Source organism: Macrotis lagotis, chromosome 1, assembly GCF_037893015.1.
Source record: "Macrotis lagotis isolate mMagLag1 chromosome 1, bilby.v1.9.chrom.fasta, whole genome shotgun sequence".
Taxonomy (NCBI): domain Eukaryota; kingdom Metazoa; phylum Chordata; class Mammalia; order Peramelemorphia; family Peramelidae; genus Macrotis; species Macrotis lagotis.
Genome location: NC_133658.1, coordinates 300,517,372 through 300,541,345, shown reverse-complemented (window position 1 = coordinate 300,541,345; position 23,974 = coordinate 300,517,372). Strand labels below are relative to the sequence as shown.

The 23,974-nt window shown below is 34.7% G+C and overlaps 1 protein-coding gene across 1 annotated transcript; it reads right to left on the bottom strand.

Annotated features, from left to right (window-relative positions):
• Positions 1–1,272: 1,272 nt before the first annotated feature.
• On the bottom strand, positions 1,273–20,676 carry LOC141494381 (putative inactive carboxylesterase 4). Its single transcript, XM_074195548.1, has 8 exons — positions 20,595–20,676; positions 14,684–14,888; positions 13,199–13,343; positions 11,492–11,625; positions 5,183–5,336; positions 3,861–3,965; positions 2,857–2,961; positions 1,273–1,329 (listed from the first exon to the last, which is right to left on the bottom strand). Exons 1-8 carry the CDS (start codon positions 20,674–20,676, stop codon positions 1,273–1,275), a joined length of 987 nt encoding a protein of 328 aa, XP_074051649.1.
• Positions 20,677–23,974: the final 3,298 nt, after the last annotated feature.

Sequence of the window (23,974 nt, the reverse complement as noted above, 5' to 3'; positions counted from 1 at the left end):
AAACTGAGGTTTAAGGGGTTACAGGATCATAGGAATCAGAACTGGAAGGGATCTTAGAAATCCCTTAGACCAGCACCCTTATTTAACAAATATTCCATTCCATAAATATTTTCATAATTATATGCTAGTGATAGAGGAATTCCAAAGTTGGTACCCAAACAGTCCTTGTTCTTAAGAAGCTTTCATATTCACCTAGAGGATAAGAAATTCTTCACTGCATCTTTTTAACAGATGAGAAAATTGAGGCTCTAAGAGGAGATTGACAAAGCCCAGACTCATAGACTAATCTGAGTTTTCCTGATTTCTAATCCAGGACACTTTCCTCTGTAGCAAACTGCCATAAATACTAACCGGATTACAGAAGGAGACTCTCAACGGAATGTGATAACTAAAGTACATATCAGAACTTGAGTACAATCATGGGACAAGGAATTAGAAAATTCAGGAGACCATACATAGAGATAGTGGAATTGGAGAGAATCTCTTTTTCTTAGTTCAAGAGATCTTGAACTTACAATTTTAGGAAAACAACTTTAGAAAGAATGGAATCTTAGTGACTTCTGCATACATTAATCTACCTACAAGGATGACTAACTTTGTAGTAAAGATGATAAGAGAAGTAGGATTAGGATGATCTGTAATTTCTATTAAATCGAATCAACAAGACTTGGAATTTCAAATGGACAAGAAACTAGATATTTTCCAGTCACTAATTAACGTAACATAAAAGTCTTCTGTTGTAATTGCAGTTGTTTCACAGGGTATGCAAAGAGTGGTAGAGATTTGTAAGAATAAACTTAATTGCCCAGAGCCTCGGCCTCATCTCTGAGAGTTTCTGTAGGGCATCCTTGACTCACCTAAAATGGTTCTCTAGTCGAGAATGTTTTTTGTATTTTTTTTTACTTCAAATTATCTGGTATGAATTTTAAAAAGTATTTCTGGCATCCTCTACTATAGAACTATTTTGGCAGAGACTTTAGGATAGTAGGAATAAAAAAGTTACATAAAGCCTTAATAGGGTTTCTTAACCTGGTATCTATGAACTTAAGTGTTTACTAGCTTAAGTGTTAACTAACTTAAAGGAATCAAAAAGTTAAAATCAAAATAACAAAGATAATTTACCTTTGTGGGATCTCCGTTAAAAGCCAATTGTTGAAATTTCTGTGAAGGAAAAAAAAATAGAATGCACTGAGAGAAATTTCCCAGAAAGAACTGATCTTGCTAATTCACTTCATCATCAGCTTCATTCTCATAGTGTTCTCAAGAAGGTGCTCAGGAAAGAAGTACAAAGTTTATAGGTATCTGGTCTACCACATCGCCTGGCAATGCCTAGATGTAAAAGTCACAAAGAGAATTACAGGAACCACTACCTCAAGTGCTTCTCTCTCTTATTTACCCCTAACTCATCATAGGCCTTTGGAAGAAAATACAGGTAAGACAAACTATCCTAGAAATGAGTGGTGGTTCCTTTTATTCCAAGTTCTTAAAAATCTAATCTTTCATAGACTATCTCTGCCTCATACAATACTTGACCTCCATTCCAAGAGAGAAAATGGAGAAAAGAGGATAGCACTATCTATTCAGTATGCCTAAAATAAAGATTGTATTTGGTGCAGACTATGCTCATGTTGCTGACATTCATGTAGAAAGAGTTCCAACATTATTTTAAGTACTCAAAATATTTTCATAACTGTTTTTCAACATAATTCATTTCCCCTGTAATTGTATGTATTTCACTACAATCTCTACACTCTCCCTAGATTCCTTGCTAACAAAATAGTACCACATGTGGAAAGTAAAGAATTGAAGGAAACGTAAAAGTCATTGTAGGTCTAATAAACATCTTTGCTTCATTTGTCTAACATCATTTTAATTTTAATTTTGGGAATTGAAAGGTCATTCCAAGGCTATATTTAGCCCTTCATATGTGGATAAAATCTTAATCCAGGGTTAGGATGACTTCATGGAGAAAGAAATAACTGATATGGTAAATATCCCTCTCTTCAGGGAAAGCCTTAACACCTGAGACTCTCTATGGCTCCAGGATACATAGGCCATTATCCCCTGCCTTAAGGGATAATGTTTTTTTTTTTAAAGAATAAATTCTCTAAGATATGTGAATTGAGGGAAAATCAAATGGCTTTCTTGCCTAGACCCTTATACTGAGACATGACAAAATCATAAATGAAATACAGAAATTCATTTCCCAGATCATATCTCAGGTGATTGTCAAATCAAGTAGAGTCTGTTGGAGGGACCTTTGTGAAAATTGTAGCTATAACTAGGATGAGATTAGCAAGACTTTTTTTCATACTGTATCAAAATATAGATACAGATTGTAGTACTTTATTTTATTTTAGGTTTTTTTTTTTGCAAGGCAAACAGGGTTAAGTGGCTTGCTCAAGGCCATGCAGCTAAGTAATTATTAAGTGTCTGAGACCGGATTTGAACCCAGGTACTCCTGACTCCAAGGCTGGTGCTTTGTCCACTACACCACCTAGCCGCCGCTAGATTGTAGTACTTTAAATCTTCAACATATAAACAACCAAACCTAGCATCCAGTTAGCAAAAGTAGAAAGCTTCCAAATGGTATGCAAATTGTAATACAGGAGACAAATTCTTTGCTGGCCTTCTTATAAGCCATAACATATACTCCTAACAATACAACTAGTATTCTGGCAAAAAAAAAATTTCCAATAAAACAACAAAAACCATGGTTACTTATCATTCCAGAAATCATAGAATATTGACCATAAAAATTCATTCATACTGCATGGGGGAAATTTGAGCCTGAAGTAACCACTTACAGTGAAAGTTACTAAAGGGGCAAGAAATAAGGACTTTAAGGTCACCTACTATCTCCTCAGTTATGTTCAAGATCTCATCCTCTGTCTTCTGCCTCATACAATGAACCATGATGGCTGATGTAGTTGTTTTACATCCTGTAAAAGCTGCAATTTTCTATATCAAAATATAACGGGATATTTTAGCCTAGTAGCTAATAGAGTAGAATAATTATATACAAAGCACTATATGTATGACTTTTTAATAACATAGTGTGGAAAACAATGCAGTAAATCTAAAGTCAGAGGACTTGACTTCAAATCCTGACTCTGTCCCTTGCTTTCTATGTGACATGAAGTCACCTCCCTACTCAGGTCCTCCATTCTTTTCTTATCTAGTATTGTATTTTCCCTAGTTTCATGTAAACACTTTCAACATTCACTTTTAAAACTTTAATTTCTAAATTCTCTCTTCTTCCCTTCTCACTTTTACCCCCCCATTGAGAAGGAAAGGAATTTGATATAAATTATACATGTGTGGTCATGCAAAAATTACATAATAGTCATTTTGTGAAAGAAAACATAAACCTAAAAAATTAACCCTCAAGAAAAATAAAGTAAAAAGCATACTTCAATATGTATGCACATACCACCAGTTCTTCCTCTGAGGATACATAGCACTCTACACAAGTCCTTCAGAGTTATCTTGAATCATCGTATAACTGAGAAAAGCTAAACCATTCACAACTGATCACCTTATACTTGTGCTCTTACTTTGTACATATATTATTTCATCCTGTATCAGCTCATGTAGGACTTTCCATGTTTCCCTGAGAGCATTCTGCTCATCATTTCCCATGACAAAATAGGATTCTATCGTAATCACATACCACAATTTTTTAAGCCATTCCCCAGTTGATGGGCATCCCTTCAAGTTTCAATTCGTTTGTCATCAGAAAAGAGTTACAGGATCTCAATTCTTAAGGAAAATGAAGTGGTTAAAATAGATGACCTCTAATGTCCTTTGTAGCTTGACCACTTCAATGCAGTCAAGTGTTTGAAATGTTAAGAGCCTACCTCAGCAATTGGTTTGATGTTGTTAGTAAACAAATCTTTGGAAAGGACAACTCCACTCTGCAAAATAGCTCGATGAAAGAGATTCTTGGACAAAGGAGACAGAACCTGAGAGAACAGCAGATGGAAATGAAATTATAATTCACCCCCACAGTTGTAACTAGGGTAGAGCAACCATGGCTTTGGAGGATTTAAAGGATGCTGACAAACCCTATCTTCATTTGCTAAATTTTAAAAAAAACTGGATTTAGCACTTAGTTACTAAAATAATTAGCTAAAATAAAGGCAGGGTCAGTGAGAAAGGGGCTGATATAATATATGGAAGGTCAACCTTGGAGTACAAGTTTTTCCCTTAACACTCACTGATTGTGTGACCCTGGACAAATGATTTAATTGTCAATCTCTTCAAGGAGTTTTCTAAGACCATAAATTACAGAACAATTACTAATTTACATTTTTTCCACATCAGGAGTTCATATTACTAATGAAATCATAGAACTGAGCTCTGCCTGAAATCTACCTAAAAAACAGTCAAATTAAGAAAATAGCAGAGGGAACACTCCCTTCCCCAGCTTATCACACTCCATTATAGTTCTGCCTAAATTTTAAAAATGCTTGTTGTAATAAATGTACCAGAATGTTCCTTCCCCAAAGTTTATTTTTTGTTTCCTCTCCCCCACCCCAATCTTTTTTAAAATATTGATTCAAAGCCTTGTCTCAGATGCAAAATGATTCCTTACAGCATGATTCAAAAGCCTTAGTGAAATCAAATAAAATATGGTCAAGAGTGGGCTAATTTTATAAAGTTTATTTGAGCTGACTTAAGGAAAAATTATGTAGATTTTGATGATACTCTGAACTACCTAGAGTACATGGAAAGAACACTGGATCTGGAATCTAGAGACATGGGAATGAATCCCATTGAGACTTCATGACAGTGAGATTTTAGCCACTACATCTGCATCTCAGTTTTCTTATCTTTAAAAATAAGAGGAATAATGCATATATTACCTATTTATTATGGAATCTGTAAGGAAAACATTTTTAAAGTATTCTAAAAATGAAAGTTGTTGCTATTATTAATATAAAAGTATATCATTTTGAAAAATGAGTACATTCTATACCCCCATAGATCTCTCTACTTAAGTCATATTCTACTATATGGTAAGTAAATATGTCCACTATTTTGAATCACATATGATCATTGCATATTGTTTGAAGAACTAAAGTCTCTTTTTATACCAGAAGCTTGGGCTTCTGTTTTGAGTTCAGAAACAATGAAAGAACCCATGGATCGATCAAAGCAAGGTACTTTGAAATCTCACCAATGCTGAAGCACTAAAACCTCCTGATGCTTCACCAAAGATGGTCACTAAGCTCGGGTCTCCTCCAAAGTTGGCAATATTCTTCTGAATCCAGTGTAGGGCTGCCACTTGGTCTAAGCAACCCCAGTTCCCCAAAGCATGTTCATCTCCAGTGCTTCAAGGGAAAGAAAAGGAGATAAATAGATGACTGGATAGGTTGAAAAAAAAGGGGAATGGTTGTTAAATGATGGGCTTTCTGACCAAAGCTAGTGGGTAAAATGTCAACCCTAAATCAGGAAAACCTGAGTTTAAATGCAACTTAAGACATATGCTAGCTGTGTGACCTTGGACAAGTCATTTAACACTTATTGCCTTATATCCATGGATATATACAGTCATCCTGTTTCATATCCAGCCATTGTACCCAGATGACTCCAGAGAAGTAAGATTAGTGATAGCACCCCCTCACTCAAATCAAATTCCTATGCATGTCATGCATGGCCTCACCTCCTGGACATTATGGTCCTCTTCAAGAATGAAGGACAAGCACCCTCATCCTCATCATCAACTTATAATTATAGAATTGATCTTATCCTGGGGACATTCTGTTGGTTTTTGTTGATTGTCTGGCTAAGTATGGAAGTTCATTGACTAAATACATAAGGAAAATGAGTATGCTCTTATCAGGTAGAGAATTTTTAGCTACTTCATCTTATTAGGTGGGAGCAACCTAGCAAATGATATTGAAAAGATAAAATTTGGTATATCATAGAAATATATATATATGTATATGTATTTATATATAATTCTGCAACCATATGCATGGAAGAGTTGTCAAGCGGAGACAACACTAAGTCCAGTTAAAACTAGAGACATGTCGCTCTTCAAAGACAATGGTGTACCCAGCTAAGATGTAGCATCTATTAATTCAGCAAACAATTGTTAAGCAAATATGATGTCCCAGGCACCAGAAACAAATCAGTTCCTATTCCAGAGAGATTGAATTGTATTAGTTAATCCATATGTAAAATAAATGTTCAAAAATGTACAAATCAAATGAAGATAACCACGAAGCAGGTGGTAATTGAAATGAACTTGGAAGTAAGCAAGATAATCTCTTAAATATCTTTCTTTTGGATTGACTATCCTCTTATTGACTAGTAAATAAAATACATTAGTGGGAGTTCATGAACTATGATTTTGAGCAAATGAAAACCTACTGAATAAGCCAATGAAATTACTGATTTATAGTTAGAAGCAACCTCAGAGCTCAATTAGTTCAACCTCCTCACTTTATGATTGAAGAACCTGAGTAAGACAGAATTGTTTTGGCCAAAGTTTCACAGAAAGTAAATGAATGAGTTCATATTTGAATGCAGAAGTAGTTGGAAATCATGTCCTCTGACTCCAAAATCATGATACTTCTTTGACAATTTCTATTTCTAAATAGAATTTGGAGGAACACAAATATTAAATAGGTCATACTCTGATGAACCACATTTCAAAAGAACTTGGATTTCCAAAGATGTGAATATTTTTACCATAAACATGAATTATAAACCCTCTGAACCACAGTTCACTACTTGGTGAACAATCTATTGGTGGGTCTGTATAAATTTAACTGGCCTGGAACATATAGAAAAGTGCATTTGGCTTTACTTAAAACTATTCTTTCTTAGTCAGAACTGTTAAGACCTTGTATTCCACTAGCATTCAATATTTTCGGTACTTGGTTCATTCTGTGAAATGAAAAACAGACAAAAATAAAACCCAATGACACCAGGCAATCTGCTTCATCATCCACCTCCCATACTACTGTTTGAATATTTTCTTTTTTTTTTAAGATTTTATTTGAGTTTTACCAATTTTCCCCTAAGCTTACTTCCCTCCCCCATCCCCCACAGAAGGCAATTTATCAGTCTTTACATTGTTTCCTTGGTATACATTGATCCAAATTGAGTGTGATGAGAGAGAAATCATATCCTTTAGGAAGAAACACAAATTATAAGAGTTAGCAAGATTAGACAATAAGATATCAGGGTTTTTTCCAAATTTAATGTAATAGTCCTTGGTCTTTGTTCAAACTCTACAATTCTTTCTCTGGACACAGATGGTATTCTCCATTGCAGAGAGCCCCAAATTGACCCTGATTGTTACAGTGATGGAATGAGTAAGTACATCAAGGTTGATCATTGCCCCCATGTTGCTGTTAGGATGTACCGTGTTTTTCTGGTTCTTCTCGTCTACACTCAGCATCAGATCATGCAAATCCCCCCAGGCTTCCCTGAATTCCCATCCCTCCTGGTTTCTAATTAGAACAATAGTGTTCCATGACATAACATATACCACTGTTTGCTAAGCCATTCCCCAATTGAAGGACATTTCCTTAATTTCCAATTCTTTGCCACCACAAACAGGGCTGCTATGAATATTTTTGCACAAGTGATGTTTTTACCCTTTTTCATCATCTCTTCAGGGTATAGATCCAGTAGTGGTATTGCTGGATCAAAGGATATGCACATTTTTGTTTCCCTTTGTGCATAGTTGAATAATATTTTGAATAATTCCCTAAGGCCATGACTATCCTCTACCAAAAATAGTTTAGTGATTCCCTTTTTCCTAAAACGTCAGCTCCTGTCAAATTACTTTTGTGACAGCAACATGGTGTTGATACCCAAACCAGGAAGAAAAAAAACAGACAAAGAAAATTATAGGCCAATCTCCCTAATGAATATTGATGCAAAAATCTTAAATAAATTTTTAGCAATGAGTCTACATACAGCAAGTTATTACTAGGAAAATGCACCATGGTCAGGTAAGATTTATATCAGATAGGCAGGAATGGTTCAATATTGGAAAAATACTCAACATAATTGAACATATCAATAGCAAAACCAACAGAAATCATATGATTATCTCAATAGATGCTGGAAAAGCCTTTGATAAAATACAACATTCATTCCTATTAAAAACATTAGAAAGCTGGGGCAGCTAGGTGGCCAGTAGGTAGAGCACCGGCACTGGAGTCAGGAGGACCTGAGTTCAAATGCGGCCTCATACACTTAATAATTATCTAGCTGTGTGACCTTGGGCAAATCACTTAACCCCAGTGCCTTGCAAAAACCAAACCAAAACAAAAGAAAAAACAACATTAGGAAAGCTTAGGAATAAATTTTTCCTTAAAATATTAGTATCTATCTAAAACCATCAACAAATATTATATGCAATAGAAATAAACTCAGAGCACTTCCAATAAAATTAGGAATGAAGCAAGGATGCCCATTATCACCATTACTATTCCACATACTATTAGAAATGCTAGCTTTAGCAATAAAAAAAGAAAAAGAAATTGAAGAAATAAGAATTGGCAATAAGGAAGCAAAGGTCTCTCTTTTTGCAGATGATGTGATGGTATACTCAGAGAACCCAAGAAAATCAACTAAAAAAGCTCCTTGAAACAATTAACAAATTCAACAAAGTAGTGGATATAAAATAAACCCACATAAATCATCAGCATTTCTATATATGAAAAAACAAAGCCCCAAAGCAAGAGATAGAAAGAGAAATTACATTTAAAGCAATTATAGACAACATTAAATACTTGGGAATCTACCTCCCAAGACAAATCCGGAAACTGTATGAACACAATTATAAAGTACTTCTCACCGAAACAAAGTCAGATCCAAATAAATGGAAAAATGACAGTTGCTCATGGTTAAGTCAAGCTAATATAATAAAAATGAAATTTCTACCCAAATTAAATTACTTATTCAATGTCATACCAATCAAATTACCACGCAACTACTTTACCAAGGTAAAAAAAAATAGTCATTCATCTGGAGCAGCAAAAGGTCAAGTCTAGCAACTGAACTAATGAAAAGAATATAAAGGAAGGTGGCTTAGCTCTACCAGATCTATAACTATATTATAAAGTGGCACTCATCAAAACTGCCTGGTACTGGTTAAGAAATAGAGGAATGGATCAGTGGATTAGGATAGGTTCAAAAGAAATAGTAGTAAATGATTACAACAATCTACTGTTTGACAAATCCAAAGACATCAGTTTCTGGGATAAGAACTCACTATTTGAAAAAAAGGTAGGGAGAACTGGAAAATAGTTCAGAAAAAACTAGACATAGACCCACATCTCATATCCTAAATCAAAATAAGGTCAAAATGGGCACAGGATTGGGATAAATTTAATGAACAAACAAGAAAAAGACTACATTATAAACTGCAAAATGAATTATTTCGACTATATTAAATTAAAAAGCTTTTTCACTAATAAAATCAATTCTGCCAAAATTAGGAGGAAAGCAGGAAGCTGAGAAATTTTACAGCTAGGAGTTCTGTTAAAGGTCTCATTTCTAAAATATAGAGAGAATTATATCAAATTTATAAGGTTACAAGTCATTTCCCAATTGACAAATGGTCAAAGAATAGGAACAGTTTTCAAATGAAAATATATATGTATATATGTATATATATATATATATATACATATATAAATATATGAAAAATGCTCCAAATAATTATTGATTAGAAAAATGCAGAATGAAACAACTATGAGGTATTACATCACACCCATCAGATTGACTAAGAAGAGAAAAAAGGAAAAATGATCAATACTGGAGAAGTTGTGGGACAAGGATGTATTGCTGGTGGAGTTTTGAAATGATCCAATCACTTTGGAGAGCAATATGGACCAGTGCCCAAAGGGCAATAAAAATGTTCATTCCCTTTGACCCAGCAATTTCAGTTCTAGGTCTATATCCAGAAAAAGTCATAAAAAATAGGAAAAGTCCCACATGTTGCAAAATATTTGTAGCAGCTCTTTTTTGTAGTGGCAAAGAATTGGAAATTGAGGAGATGCCCATCAATTGGGGAATGGCTGAACAAGTTGTGGTACAGGAATACAATGGAATATTATTGTTCTTTAAAAAAAACATAAATGTCAGATTATGGAGAAGCATGGTATGACTTGCAGGATCTGATGGTGAATGAAAGGAGCAGAACAAAGAGAACAATGTACACATCAACATCAACATTGTGAGATGATCCGTCTTAACAGAAGTAGCTCCCCTCTGCAGTTCAGAGAGCTAGGACAACCATATTAGATGGGCTATGGACAATCCCCATCCAGGGGAAGAAAAACAAAACAAAACAAAACAAAAACAAAACCCTTCAGAATTGGATAAAAATTTTATAAAAATTATCTCTTATGTATCTCTTTCCCTTAATCCTAATTCTTCATACCAAGTTTGATTTATCTGTAAACATGTTTATCAAAAATGTATATGTACAATGTTAACCTGACTGTTCTCTGCTGAGGGGAGGGAGGTGGGAAGAGAGGGTGGAAGGAAATTTTGTAACTTAAAAAATATCCATATGCATATAGATGGATGTGGAAAAAACTTTCAGAATATACCCTTGAAAAAATAACATATCAATTAAAAAAATGAACTCCTGGCCAAGACTACAGAAAAACTGATACTGGTCTACCTGACCAGACTTTTCTCAAATTATTCCCCTTTATATATTCTCTGATTCAGTTCAACCTTATTATACTATATCCCACTTTCTCATCCTGGCTTCTCTCTTCTTGACTTTATTCACATATCACCCATGCCAGCAATGGACTCACCCCTCCTGCATAAACCTTCCCTGGACATTCTTCTCTCATAAATGAAAAAGGACTTTCCCTCTCAAATTTCTCATAAGATGTTTATACCTCTACCTCCCCATTATTTTTAACTTTCCTACCATTAGACTATAAACAAGATTACCTCCATGACTAACTGTGTCCAACTTCATAATGAATGGTGAGCATGCTAGTCATTTTTAATAAATGTTTGTTCATTTGAATTGTATGGTTTTTACATAGAAAGGACTCAATATGTACAAAAGGAATGAATGAATACATAAAGTGTCTTCAGTCCAACCTTGATAGATTGGACAGATATCAACTGATACCCTCTGACAACAAAGGACCAACCAGAGGGTGACAAGTGACATTGGTACTAATTACATGCTCACAGTACAACAGGCACAGTCCTTACCTCAGGCCCTGAAAACTTACATGATAAAAGTAATACAACAAATACATACATACACACACACAAACACACACACACACAGACATATATATTACAGGTTCCAGGAAAGTTGCTGCAGGAAATAGAAATATTCTTTGTCAGGGTGAGTTCATTAAATTCATGCTTTTCAAATATCAGACTTTAAAAGAATCAGAGAACTTCAAAAATGAGAATACTAAGGACAGGTTCACACAACTTGTTGGTATCATTTGAATTTCTGAACTCCAGATCTTACCTGAAGAACCCGAAGATGTCCAAGTGGTACTGAATGCTCACCACCACCACATTCTCTAGGGTGGAGAGGGCCAGCCCATCATAAGTTGAAGCCTCACCCAATCTCAAGTCCCCTCCATGGATCCACACCATCATCTGAAAAATAAGGAGGAAAATTGTTTTGATCAAAGAACTCTAAATTAAGAGAAACCTCAGAAAGTGAATGTCTGAACTACTCAGACCATAAACATTTTATAAGCCCTTTTTAGGGAAGAGGTATGATATAGTAGAAAGGGTCCTTGAATAGAGATCAAGAGACTTACATTCAAGGGCATACTATATCACTACCTTGCTTTGTGATCCAAGGCAAATTAATTTCCTTTTCTAAATTCTAAATTGGTGCAAAGATTGTGATCCTTAAAGTCATCTTTAGCTCTGACATTTTGACCCCATGTTACTCCATGGAAATACTTTTTTCATTCATTCATTCAATAAAGGGAAGAATATTTGTGAAGGTATACTGCAAATATAAGACAACCAATCCAACAAATATTTATTAAGCATATACTATGAATCAGATTGTACCTTGTGATGTCTAACCTTTGTTCTCAAAAAGACGATAACATCAAGGGAGGTGATGTCATGATGAGCACTTGAATTGTATTTGAGTGAGGGGGTGCTGTGTTATGTCAACAGTCTCACTTTCGCCTCTAGAGTCATCTGAGTCCAGTGACCAGATAAGAATCAGGTCAAATGGAGATGGCCCAGAATTCGAGGCAATCAGGGTTAAGTGACTTGTCCAGGGTCACACAGCTAGTAAATATCAAGTGTCTGAGGATGGATTTGAGTTCCAGTCATCCTGACGTCAAGGTCAGTGCTCTATCCATTGTGCCACCTAGTTGCCCCCTTTGCCTTATAGTAGAAAAACCAAGACAAAATCAGTTCCCCTCCAAGGCGCTTACATTCTGACATACAAGATCACACATATGTATGTAAATATATATATATATATGTTAAATAGATTAAAGACAACTTTTTTAGAAAAGCATTAGGAACTGGGGAAATTAGGAAAAATCTCATTTAGGAGGAGGTGGTATTTGAGTGCAACTTTGAAGATAACTAGGGATTCTTTGAGGTAGAGATAAGTCTGTGTAAAGACATTGAGGTGGAAGATGGCAATTCATGTGTAAAGAAAAATTCAAAGGCTATTTTGACTGATCTGGAGAGTACCTTAATGGGCATCAATAAAGTCAGAAAGATAGAATTACAAAATGATCTCATTTGATCCTCATAACTCCATGAGGGGGTGTTATTATTAGTAGTAGTACTGATAAAATAGCAAGGAAGTGATAGGGTCACATCTGAGTTTTAAGAATATGAGGACTTCAGTTGAATGTGGCAAAAGAATTGGAATACGAAGAAGGCTAAATAAGGAGACCACTTAAAAAACTGTTTTATTTTATTATTTCACTATTTATTGTTGTCTTCCAGATACACTTTGCAATCCTCTCCTAGCTTATCACTGAGGAAAACTGAAGCGAAATAGATTAAACTAAATGACTTTTCTAAGGTCGTAAAGTTTAACCACTGGGCATGGGAGATTTCAACTATTACTACTCCCTCCAGACAAAGCGCTGTTTCCAGATGTCTAGTGCTATAGAAACAAGAGGTAACCATGATTAATCTATTGATTCCTAATCATAGCCAACCCCTGCCCTAGGCTTCTTACCAGTAAGTTAGTTTCCTTAGTCAGGTCAGCTGGCATGTAAATATTTAAGTACAAACAATCTTCAGAAAACATCAATGAGATGCTTTCATTCCTTAAGAGAAAGAAATTTCTAAAGTACATTGATGCAACAGGGTTCTGGGTACATCTGTGCAATGAAATATGAGAAAATCATTCCTTTTCATCAGCATTTTAGTAAAGCATATTTGGGGTCACAGAATTACATGTAAGAGGCTGTCAAGCTTAGTGATTACTTAGTCAAAGATTCTTATTTTACAACTAGAGACCCTTAGAAGGAAACTAGCTTATCTGAGGGAATATGGGAAATAAATAAGAGTGAGAAAACAATTCAGATCATCTCTCCACCCCTGGTTTCCCTTCAAAGAAATTAAGGTTTGACGAATTACTGAACATTTCTTTGATTTTCTTTCAGTTTATATTCCACTAAAATTTTTACTTTGAACATGTCACTTAAGTTTTCTTTTTAGCAAAATGAGATAGTAGAGAATACATGGTTTTCTATGGTCTCTTTCACTTCTGATGATCTATGAATAAAATATTCACTAGTGTTAAGAACAAGAGTGGAAAAGGAGAAGTATATATATATATATACATATATATATATGTATATATATATATATAAATGTAGCAAAAATATTTTGAAATATTTATCATTTTCCAGGGGGCATTCGGATGCAAAATCAGGTCCTAGAGTTGTACTAAACATAATTAGGGTTGATTGGCCCTCACTATTTTCCCTACTGTACTAAAATGTATATTTTTTCTTTTTCTATACTTTATTGTAAATAATGCCTATAATATTACCAAAAAAAAAAGCCAATGCCCCATTTCATCAATACAGTGCCCTTTTAAGGCAAATGGAAAAAAGAAGTGGTCAGGTTACTTGCACTGAATTACAGCTACAAAGTAACAGACCCAGAGTTAGAATCCTCATTTTTATTTGAAGGCTTTTTGTTCCAAACTACCCTGCTTCACATCCTCTGAGCCCCATGAGAGCAATGAAGAAATTTTATAACTAGGGATGACACTGGCATGACATTAATGGAAGCAAAGGGCATTTGCTATTCTGCTAGGAATTTTGTGCCTATGACTTTATTTGACTCTAAAGAAGAAAATAATTCAATGTACACAGCATCTATCTGGGTTTCCATGCTGCCATAGAACCATTATTTATTTATTTATTTATTTATTTTTACTGAAGTTCCCAGAGTAGGTGAATCATGTCATTTCTCAGGAGCAGCCCAACATGAAAACATGAGAGGCATTTCTCCAATAAACCCTCCAGTCTCTGATAAGGTTTAAGATATAAGGCTGAAAATGAGAAAAAAGCAGTAATATTTCCCAGGGGAGGACAAAATGAAGGATCATTAAATGGTTTGACTAGAAACTAATCCAAGCATAAGAACATAATTCTTCACCTTTTTTCTCAATTTTAATCCCTCCCTTCCCAAGAAAACTGATACTTACACGGGTGGATATGAGGTGGTGTTCTTCACATAATTGCAAGGCTCTGGAGTTTGGGGTAGACTGAATCTCAGAGGTCCAAGAGGAGGTTTGGCAAAAGGAATACCCAGGAAAACATTGATTGGTGTGCCAAATCCTTGCAGTCTTACTTGTTTTCCTTGGACTTTCCCAAATTCAGTGTTCACTACTATTGAAGGCTGCCATTGCCCTGTACCACAATGAGAGAAAGGAAATTAGGTTCACCAGGGAGGAAACAGAACCAAGGAGAATCATTAGATTATCAGGAACCATGGGCAGCTCTGCCTGTTTTTAGAAGGATAATTTTAGCTTAGACAACTTATTTTTCTAGGCTTCAGATTTCTCATCTATTAGTGTTAATAATAGTAGTCTACTGAATTGTTTCATATTTCAATAAAGAACATAGATATGAAAATGATCTGAAGCTATAACTAAGAATAAATCACATTTCTATAAAACTTTACTATTTTCAGAACACTCTGTTCATAGTCCTTTATAAGATGAGTAGTAGATTTTATTTGAATTTTATAGATGAACAAATACAGATTCATAGGAGTCAAATAACCTGCCCAAGGTTACATAAACAGTGTTTCATAAAGGTAAGTTCAATGTGTTTTACACCATCCCATAAGGTGCAACAAGAAAACCATTTGATAGTGATACACATGATCTCTATTTTTTTTCTGTGGAAAACCTGTAGTTTTTTTAATCAATTCATTTGTTCATTTAATCAATTGAATTTATTGAAAATTTATCAGCAGTTCATTTTTCTTGGCCCTGATGGGTACTAGATGAATTAGATATAGAGATGAATTCTACTCTTTTTGGAATGTTGAATTACACATTCCATCTCAAAAAATTTAGGCTATGTTATGATATGGAGCCAAGAGGCATCAGCCCCTTGTCATGTACTCACTTGACACTCATTGATGCCAAATCACTAAACTACTCTTGGGTTGCAGATTTGGTCACCCTAAAGTGGGACTGGCTACATAACAGAAAAGATGCCATGACCCAAAAGTTTAAATTCTGCTAGAGATCATTGTGACTTGTTTTGGTCAGTTTTCCCAAATAGATTTCCTGAAACAAGCTATTTTTGTTCATAGATGACAGTCTCCAGGTCCAGATAGAGCCTGGATTTGAAGATGTATGGAAAAGGATAGAAATGCAATCTATTGGCAGCTCGAGTGCCAGCAGAAAAAAATGTAGTAGATTAGCTAAGAGTTCAGAAACCTTTCAGAAGACATCTGGTGTCTGGGTACAGTACTATGTTATCTAATGGCACTTTACTATATATGTATATATATATATATATATATATATATATATATATATATATATATATATATATATATATAACTGGATACACTGTATGCTACTTGGCTTACACCACATGCTACTTAGCTTCCTTATCCTTCCTTCCTTTAGAACATATTCAGATCACCTAATATGCAGGCAGTTATATGGATGTCAAGGCCCCGATTCTTGGAGAAGACATTCTGCCTTCCCTTAGTACAGGCATTGTAATAGCCTTTGTCCTATGATTTCATAACTAAAAAAATGTGCATCTTTAAAACGACCATACTGTGGTACTCTAGGGCTTTTTTTCTACAGCATTTAGAAAGAGAGATTTAAGATCACCTACATTTACAGAGCTGGTGAAGAGAAAGACTACCTTCCCTTCCCTTAAAAGCTTTATGGATCAAAGAAAAAGAACTGAGTTTGGATCTGTTTTATTTGACCTATTCAGTTCTAGGAACAAGCACTAGAATCATGGTTCCAATTTGATATGGGAATTCTGTCACTAAAAAGATGATGATGAGGTCTTCAACAGAAAGGGGAAAAATTTGAAAAAAGAGATTATTGTTGAGGGATAATCAGTTCCATTTAGGGCATGTTGAAGTATAAATATCTATAGGACATCCAATGGGTTCTTGGTATTATAGGACCAAGGTTAGGACTAGCAGAAACAACTATTCAACAATTGAATGCATAGGAGCTGATAAGAGTGATGAAAAAAATGGCAGGTCTAGGATACATTCACAAGGAATTTTTAACATTAGTATTCAGGTGATTGATGTGATTCAATGATTACCTAGTAAAAGAAACTAAAAAGTAATGTCTGAACAGGCAGGAGAGCTGAGAAAATATAAAGCATTTTGCAAACTTAAAAAGACTATACAAATATAATCACAGCAAAAATTATGAAAATATTTATATCATTATCATTTATTGCAATGAAATTAAGATTCAACTGGGACATGATAGTATCCTGCCATTATTCATTTGATATAAGTTATACATGAACAACCCCACTTAACATATTTCCTTATTACTCATATTGTAAAATAAGATTCAGTACTAAAATGGGGAAAAAATTATGAGAAAGAAAAAAGAGCATAAAATAATTTTAAAAAGTGAAAATGTTGATCGGCATTCTGACTTCAGTTTTTTCCTTTGGATGTAGAAGGCATTTTCCAACACAAGTTTCGTGGTATCATCAAATGGCTCTACCAGGGCTGTTTGCCAATGAAAGGTGGCTTCTCTATTGCAACTAATTTTCATTTATTCAGATATCTTTAGAATCACCCAAAACTTTGTTACCTACTACTGTGGCTGATGAACATCTCCACTACAGCAAAAAGACAATAGCTTTGTCAATCAATTCTTTTCAAAATTTAAACTATTGGGGTGGCTAGGTGATGCAGTGGACAGAGCACTGGCCCTGGAGTCAGGAGGACCTGAGTTCAAATTTGGTCTCAGACAATAGCTACCTATCTCTGTGGTCTTGGGCAAGCCACTTAACCCCATTACCTTGCAAAAAAAACCCTACAAAAATAATTTAAACTGTTCCTATTAATTTTGATTAATTTTGATTTTTTAAATTAATATGAATTTGCTTTCTCTCTCTTCCATCTCCTCCCTCTGCCATGAATGAGACAGAAAGAAAAACAAAATCTGTTAGAATTATGTATAAGCAGGTAGAAAAAAAATTCCCCTATTGTCTCTAACTGAAAAAAAATTTCTCAGTCTACATGTTGAGTTCATTGCCTCTCTTTTAGGAGTTGAATGACAAGTTTCATCCCAAGTGTTCTGAAATCTTTCAATAATGTTCTACCACAAATTCTTTTCCTCACATCATGCTGCATTGATTCAAACAATCAATGTCAACCAAATCTTTGAACTTGATCATGTACTGTGGTTGTTATAGTTACTAAACTTTTCACTTCAGGGAAAGGCTTCAGTTTTCTTTTGTCAGTAATTTTAATCAGTTATTTTGCTAGACCACTCACAGAAGATAATGCTCAGAGCATGTCTTTGAACTCACTTTTCTGTACTGTATTCTTTGAGTCCCAAAGTTTAGTTCTCATTTGATTTATGATCAGAAAGCAATTTATTGCTTACTTTTTATCATTTTATCATTTTGCCCCAGACAGATCATATTGTTTAGTGGAAGAAATCTCTCCCAACTCTCCAATACACCCCTCTCATCCCTTTGCTTATTGATACCTATTTCCTTTTAGTTCTGGACTACTTGATCTAACACAAAAGAACTCTGTGGCCTTCAGTTCACTATTTCTTTACTACAGTTGACCACTACAGTCCAATAGGAAGATAAGTCAAAAGTGTAGTTTAAATATAGTTTCTGCAAAGTGGCAACATGAAATAATAATGAAAAGGCTATGAGAGTAGCCACCTGGCTTCTGGTCCAATCTCTATAACTGAATTACCCTTCTCTCTTTTTTCCTCTTGACCTCAGTTTCCACTGCAGAATGGGAGTGCTAAAATAGATCATCTCGAAGCTTCCATCCAACTCTGACATACCAGAATCTGGACTATGAAATTTCACTTTGACCCTTTTTGTTAGGTTATTATTCTATTCTATTTATGTTATTATTCTATTCTATTTATTCTATTGTTAGTTAATTTTTCTATTTTTCTTTGCCACAAGGATTACATTGCCTTTATGATAATAGGGACAACTTTGTTACCTTAAGTGATTCATATTCCAGAGTATTTTCTATACTATGGGACCTTAATCTGTGTTGTGACATGGACCTCTTTGGCAATTTGATGAAGATGAAACCCTTCTCAGAATAATGCTTTTAAATATATAAATAAAATGTACAGGATTGCAAAGGAAGACAAACATGATTAAGTGCTACTATTAAAGTATTTTGAAAACCAGTTAATTCACAGATTTCTGGTTAAAAAACCTTTTCACTAAAGTGAACCAAATCAGGAGAACATTGTAAATACAGTAGCAGCAAAACTGTATAATGATCAACTATGATCAACTTAGCTCTTCTCAGCAATACAGTGGTCAAAGACAATTCTAAAAGATTTGTCATGGAAAATATCACTCACATCCAGAAAAAAAGAACTATGAAGTCTAAATGCAAATCCAAGCACATTATTTTCACTTTTCTAATTTGCTTTTTCTTTCTTTTGCTTTTCTCTTTTGTTCTGATTTTTGTTTCACAGCGTGTCTAATATGGGAACATGTTTAATATGATTGTGCAGGTTGGGGATGGGGGAAGGAAAGGAGAGATGGAGAAAGTTTTACAAAAATAAATGTTGCCTCTCAGGCTGGCCAATGTGACCAGAAAGGACAATGATTACTGTTGGAAGGGTTGTGGGAAATATGGGACACTATTACCTTGTTGGTAGAGCTGTGAACTTATCCAACCTTTCTGGAAAGCAATTTGGAACTATACCCAAAGGGCAACAAAAATGTGCATATCCTTTGAACCAGTAATACCATTGCTGGGTGTATACCCTGAAGAGATGAAGAAAAGGAGTAAAAACATCAATTGTACAAAAATATTCATAGCTGCTCTGTTTGTGGTGGCAAAGAATTGGAAAACAAGTAAATGTCCTTCAATTGGGGAATGGCTTAGCAAACTGTTATATGTATGTCATGGAACACTATTGTTCTATTAGAAATCAAGAGGGATGGGAATTCAGGAAAGACTAAAGGGATTTGAATGAATTGATGCTGAGTGAGACGAGCAGAAGCAGAAAAACACTGTACACTCAAACAGCAGTATGGGGGCAATGATCAACGTTGATGGACTTGCTCATTCCATCAGTGCAACAATCAAGGAGAATTTGGGGCTCTCTGCAATGGAGAATACCATCTGTATCCAGAGAAAGAAATGTGGAGTTTGAACAAAGACCAAGGACTATTACCTTTAATTTAGGGAAAAAACTGATATCTTATTGTCTGATCTTGCTGTCTCTTATTATGTTTCTTCCTTAAGGATATGATTTCTCTCTCGTCACATTCAATTTGGATCAATGTATACCATGGATCCAATGTTAAAGATTGCCTTCTGTGGGGGGTGGGCGGAGGGAAGTAAGATTAGAAGAAAAATTGTAAAACTCAAAATAAAATCTTTGGAATTCAAAAAAAAAGGAATGTTGAAAGCTATCATGATGATTTTTTAAAAAGACACTTTTCACTAGACAAATACAAAACCAGAGTCACTAAAGATTGTTCTAAGTAGAACATTCATCAGCCTAGAGGGGTCAGCTTTCTCCTGATTCTGCATTAAAATACATACAAGCATACGAGCACAAGCATGTGCACACACACATACACACACAGACACACATATGAACTTTTTCCCATGAAAAGTCAAAGAAAACCAAGTATACATTTTAATTTCTATCACAATACTAGTCCTCATTTAATAGAAATTTACAATTTTGCATACAATCTTTCTTGTTAGGGTTTGTTCTTTGTTCATTGAAATACTTTTGTTTATTGTAAATTAAGTTCATAATAAAAAAGAAAAGAAAATGTCTTTCTAGTTTTCTCCCAAGACATTAGCAAGAGTTCTCTTTGTGTCTATTATGTTTTTGGAGGGAGAATAAAACACCTTACCCTTACCTGTGAAAGCAGTGATAAAGCCAGTGGAGGACAGAACCAGTGAAATCAGCCAAAGCTTCTTGGTATCAGTGATTTCCCACATAGTTGTTTAGGAAGTTGAACTCTCATTCAGAGCTACTGGTGCTTTTATAATACACAGGGACTACTAGTTGAGTGACTGATTAAAGGGTGGAAAATTAAATCTCATAAAATCAAGAAAAGTATTTTCCTCCTTCCAATGATAATCTTGAAATGATGGTTATCAATGATGGTATCTTAAAGTGCACCCTTTATAACTCACTATCTTAATTTGTATAGATTTATTTCTAAAATGCTCAAATTAAAAGCTCAACACATATCAATAGGTAAATCCAAAGTTATAGACAGTCCAATACTGAATGTCACACAGCTTAGTGTCTGATGTGCAAATTATGGGCTTAGAAAGACCACCACCCATTCTTCCTGGCCAAGTGACCACTAAGAACAGCCCTAATTTCTCACTTTTCTTACTTCTTCAGTAAAAAAGACATGTCTTACGTATAAGAATCAGAGTCCTTTGGGAAAAGACTGTTATTTGTAAAGAAAGGCTGAATTCTGAGTATAGACTGAGGAAAGTATGGGGAACAGGAAAGAAAAAATAAAGGACATACAGTTGTCCTCGAGGAAGTTAACGTTTATAGGAGTTTCATATCAGTGAAACAAATAATAAAAAATACAATACTAAAGAAATAACAATTTACACTTTCTTTTTATCATATAATAAATTCTGAATGTACTTTCCAAGGGATGGTTCTTACATATTTTACTCATATCTGCAATATTTTATCACTTCCTCAAGTTCTCTGATAGCCTAAGAGAAGTTGGGGACCCTCTCTTTTGACTGTCATTATATTAAATTTCATTGATCGTATTTCCCCATCCCCCAATTTTAGGGACTAAGTGACTAGCTTCTCAGTTACATTTAATTGTTCAACATTGTATTTGTTTTTATAAAGGAATATTTACTTCAAAGTCAGAGCAATAATGTATGTATATTTCCCTCAAAAGCTTGGGGACACAATGCCACCTACTCTTCCTCAATTTCTAGGGAAGAGAGTAGTTGTGTTGCTTCAAAACATTAGTCCCATCAAGTTAAAGTCCAAAGTTTCATTGGGCTAGCATTTCAGGACCCTTGCTTCTTTTTGGGATGACTGGTAACACAAAACCTGTATTCCTCTCTTTCCCATGACTCCAATTGCTGGTTTAGAGATTCCACTCTCTATACATTGAACAGAAAAGGATATAAAAGAACAAAATCCCATACTAATTTCTCTAAGCCACTTGGACTAACGGGAAAGGATGAGAAGCAAACAACCCTCAGATCTTCCTCCATTATTATATGATCTGAGTGAAAAAGTCCTTTACCTTCAGTGGGAATTGAGGGAAATTTACCTGAACTGCTAACTCAGGTCATGCGAAAAATGTTAATTTTTCCAGCTATGTGGCCAACAGAAAAGATCACTCTCAACAATCTAGTAGACCAATGGAAAATATCCATAAACACTTCAATCCTCCAGTTTCCTGGAAGTATGTCCCCAGATGGCATGCAGACAATGTCATCTTAGATAAGGGGCACATGTACTAACATCCCATTAAACTAGAACTTAACATTCACCACATAGGATAAGCATTTGATATAAAAAGCAGAATAGAAAAAGAAAAGAAAATTGTACATGCAGCCTTCATCCACAGCATGTTGTATTCTTTTAGGTGCCTAACAAATTTAACATGTTATTTTGAAAGCTACTCAAATTGTTATATGATTCTTACTGTCTGTATTTCTTTGTTCATTATGCATCTTGAAAATGAATAAATGACCCGCTTTCTTCTTCCCCCCCATTTTATTAGCTCTATTTCTAGAACCTCCTACTCCATAGGTCCCTGTCCCCAAAATGATAAGAATGAAACTAAAGCTTGTACCAAATATGAGTTAAGAAAACAAATCTCCACATTTCCCATTTTGAAAATATGTCTCATTATAAACTTTGAGTTAATTACCTTACTCTCAGGAGTGGGTAGCATTTTTCACTGTTCTTGAACAATCACAGGTTATTACAATGATAAGGGTCTTAAGTCATTTTTTACAATGTTGTTTTTATTGTATAATTTATCCCCCTGATTAGAGTCAAATCTTACCCTCTTGTTATCAGAAAGTCTTTTATAATTTCTTTCAGTAAAGTATAAATCAACTTTCGTATATCATAATTTTTCAACTATTTCACATAGATTCTCTACTATTTTGAGTTTTATTTCTCTACCAAAATACATTAGTAGGAACATTTTTTGTATACGTGTGACTTTCACCATTTTGTTTAATGTTTTTGGAGCTAGAAGCCTAGCTTTGGAGTATTTTGGGGGAGGTATTCTAAATTACTTTCAAGTGAGATAATGCTTGTAGTTGTTGCATAGCCATTTTTTCATGGAATTTAGATTGATTTTGATAGTGTACTTAGTCCTTATTCAGTCATTCACATCATTTGTTTATCTATTTATGAACTATCTTTTGTGAGCTTTTGAATATTTCCATTTTTTCATATTTTCAGACATTAGTCTATGATTTTATCCTCTCACATTCCCTTCCTTTCAGCTGCTGTACAGAACCCTGAGAATGGGCTGACATTTTGTGTTTAGCCTCTGCGAGTTGTAGAGTGTGTGTATGTATTTAGCCATGTATATATGCATATGTACATGTGTGTGTGAACCCTAAATGCATAGACACAGAGGGTTGAGTGTGTTTACTTGGCCCAGGTAACTATTTAAAAAATAAACCTATTAAGGTTTTTCCCCCATCTGGATGATTCTGTGCTGCATGCAAATCACTTCTGGTCCTCCTCTTTTAGTTTCTCTCTATTTCCTTTCTGTGGCAGGGCACAATCAGTACTCACCAACTCTTTTTTTTTGTTTGTTTGTTTTTTTCATTTTTTAAAAATTTTTTTCTTTTTATTATTTTTTTTCCACCAACTCTTAAGGGATAACAGAAGGGATTTCAGCCCAAGTTCCTTCTTTGAGAGGAACATGAAGGAATGATTAAATCATTTTTGCTTGAATTCATGTAATGAGCATATAAAATGAGTTGGGGGATAGGAATATTTGAGTGAGAGCTTTAAGAATTTTACGTTCACTGATATGATTTCACAAGGTTTTTATCTCAAGTGATCTTATAAATTCCACCTTAGTTACCCTATATCTAGGAGAAAAATACTTTTTCTTAGGTTTTTAAGTTGCTGAAAGCAACTACTTTACAGTCTTATTGATCATATATTCTGGATTCAGATAAAAACTTCAGAGAAATCAGAAACATACAGATGTGTGTGTGTGTGTGTGTGTGTGTGTGTGTTTATATACACACGTAGAAAGTAGAT

Bases quoted from the DNA above. Each gene is read 5' to 3' on its own strand.
- LOC141494381 (XM_074195548.1), bottom strand. From the start codon at position 20,676: ATGTGGGAAATCACTGATACCAAGAAGCTTTGGCTGATTTCACTGGTT. The intron at 14,889-20,594 runs GTAAGGGTAAGG...ATTGTGGTACAG, and splicing joins CTTTATCACTGCTTTCACAG to GGCAATGGCAGCCTTCAATA. The intron at 5,337-11,491 runs GTAAGATCTGGA...TTTCCCTTGAAG, and splicing joins GACATCTTCGGGTTCTTCAG to CACTGGAGATGAACATGCTT.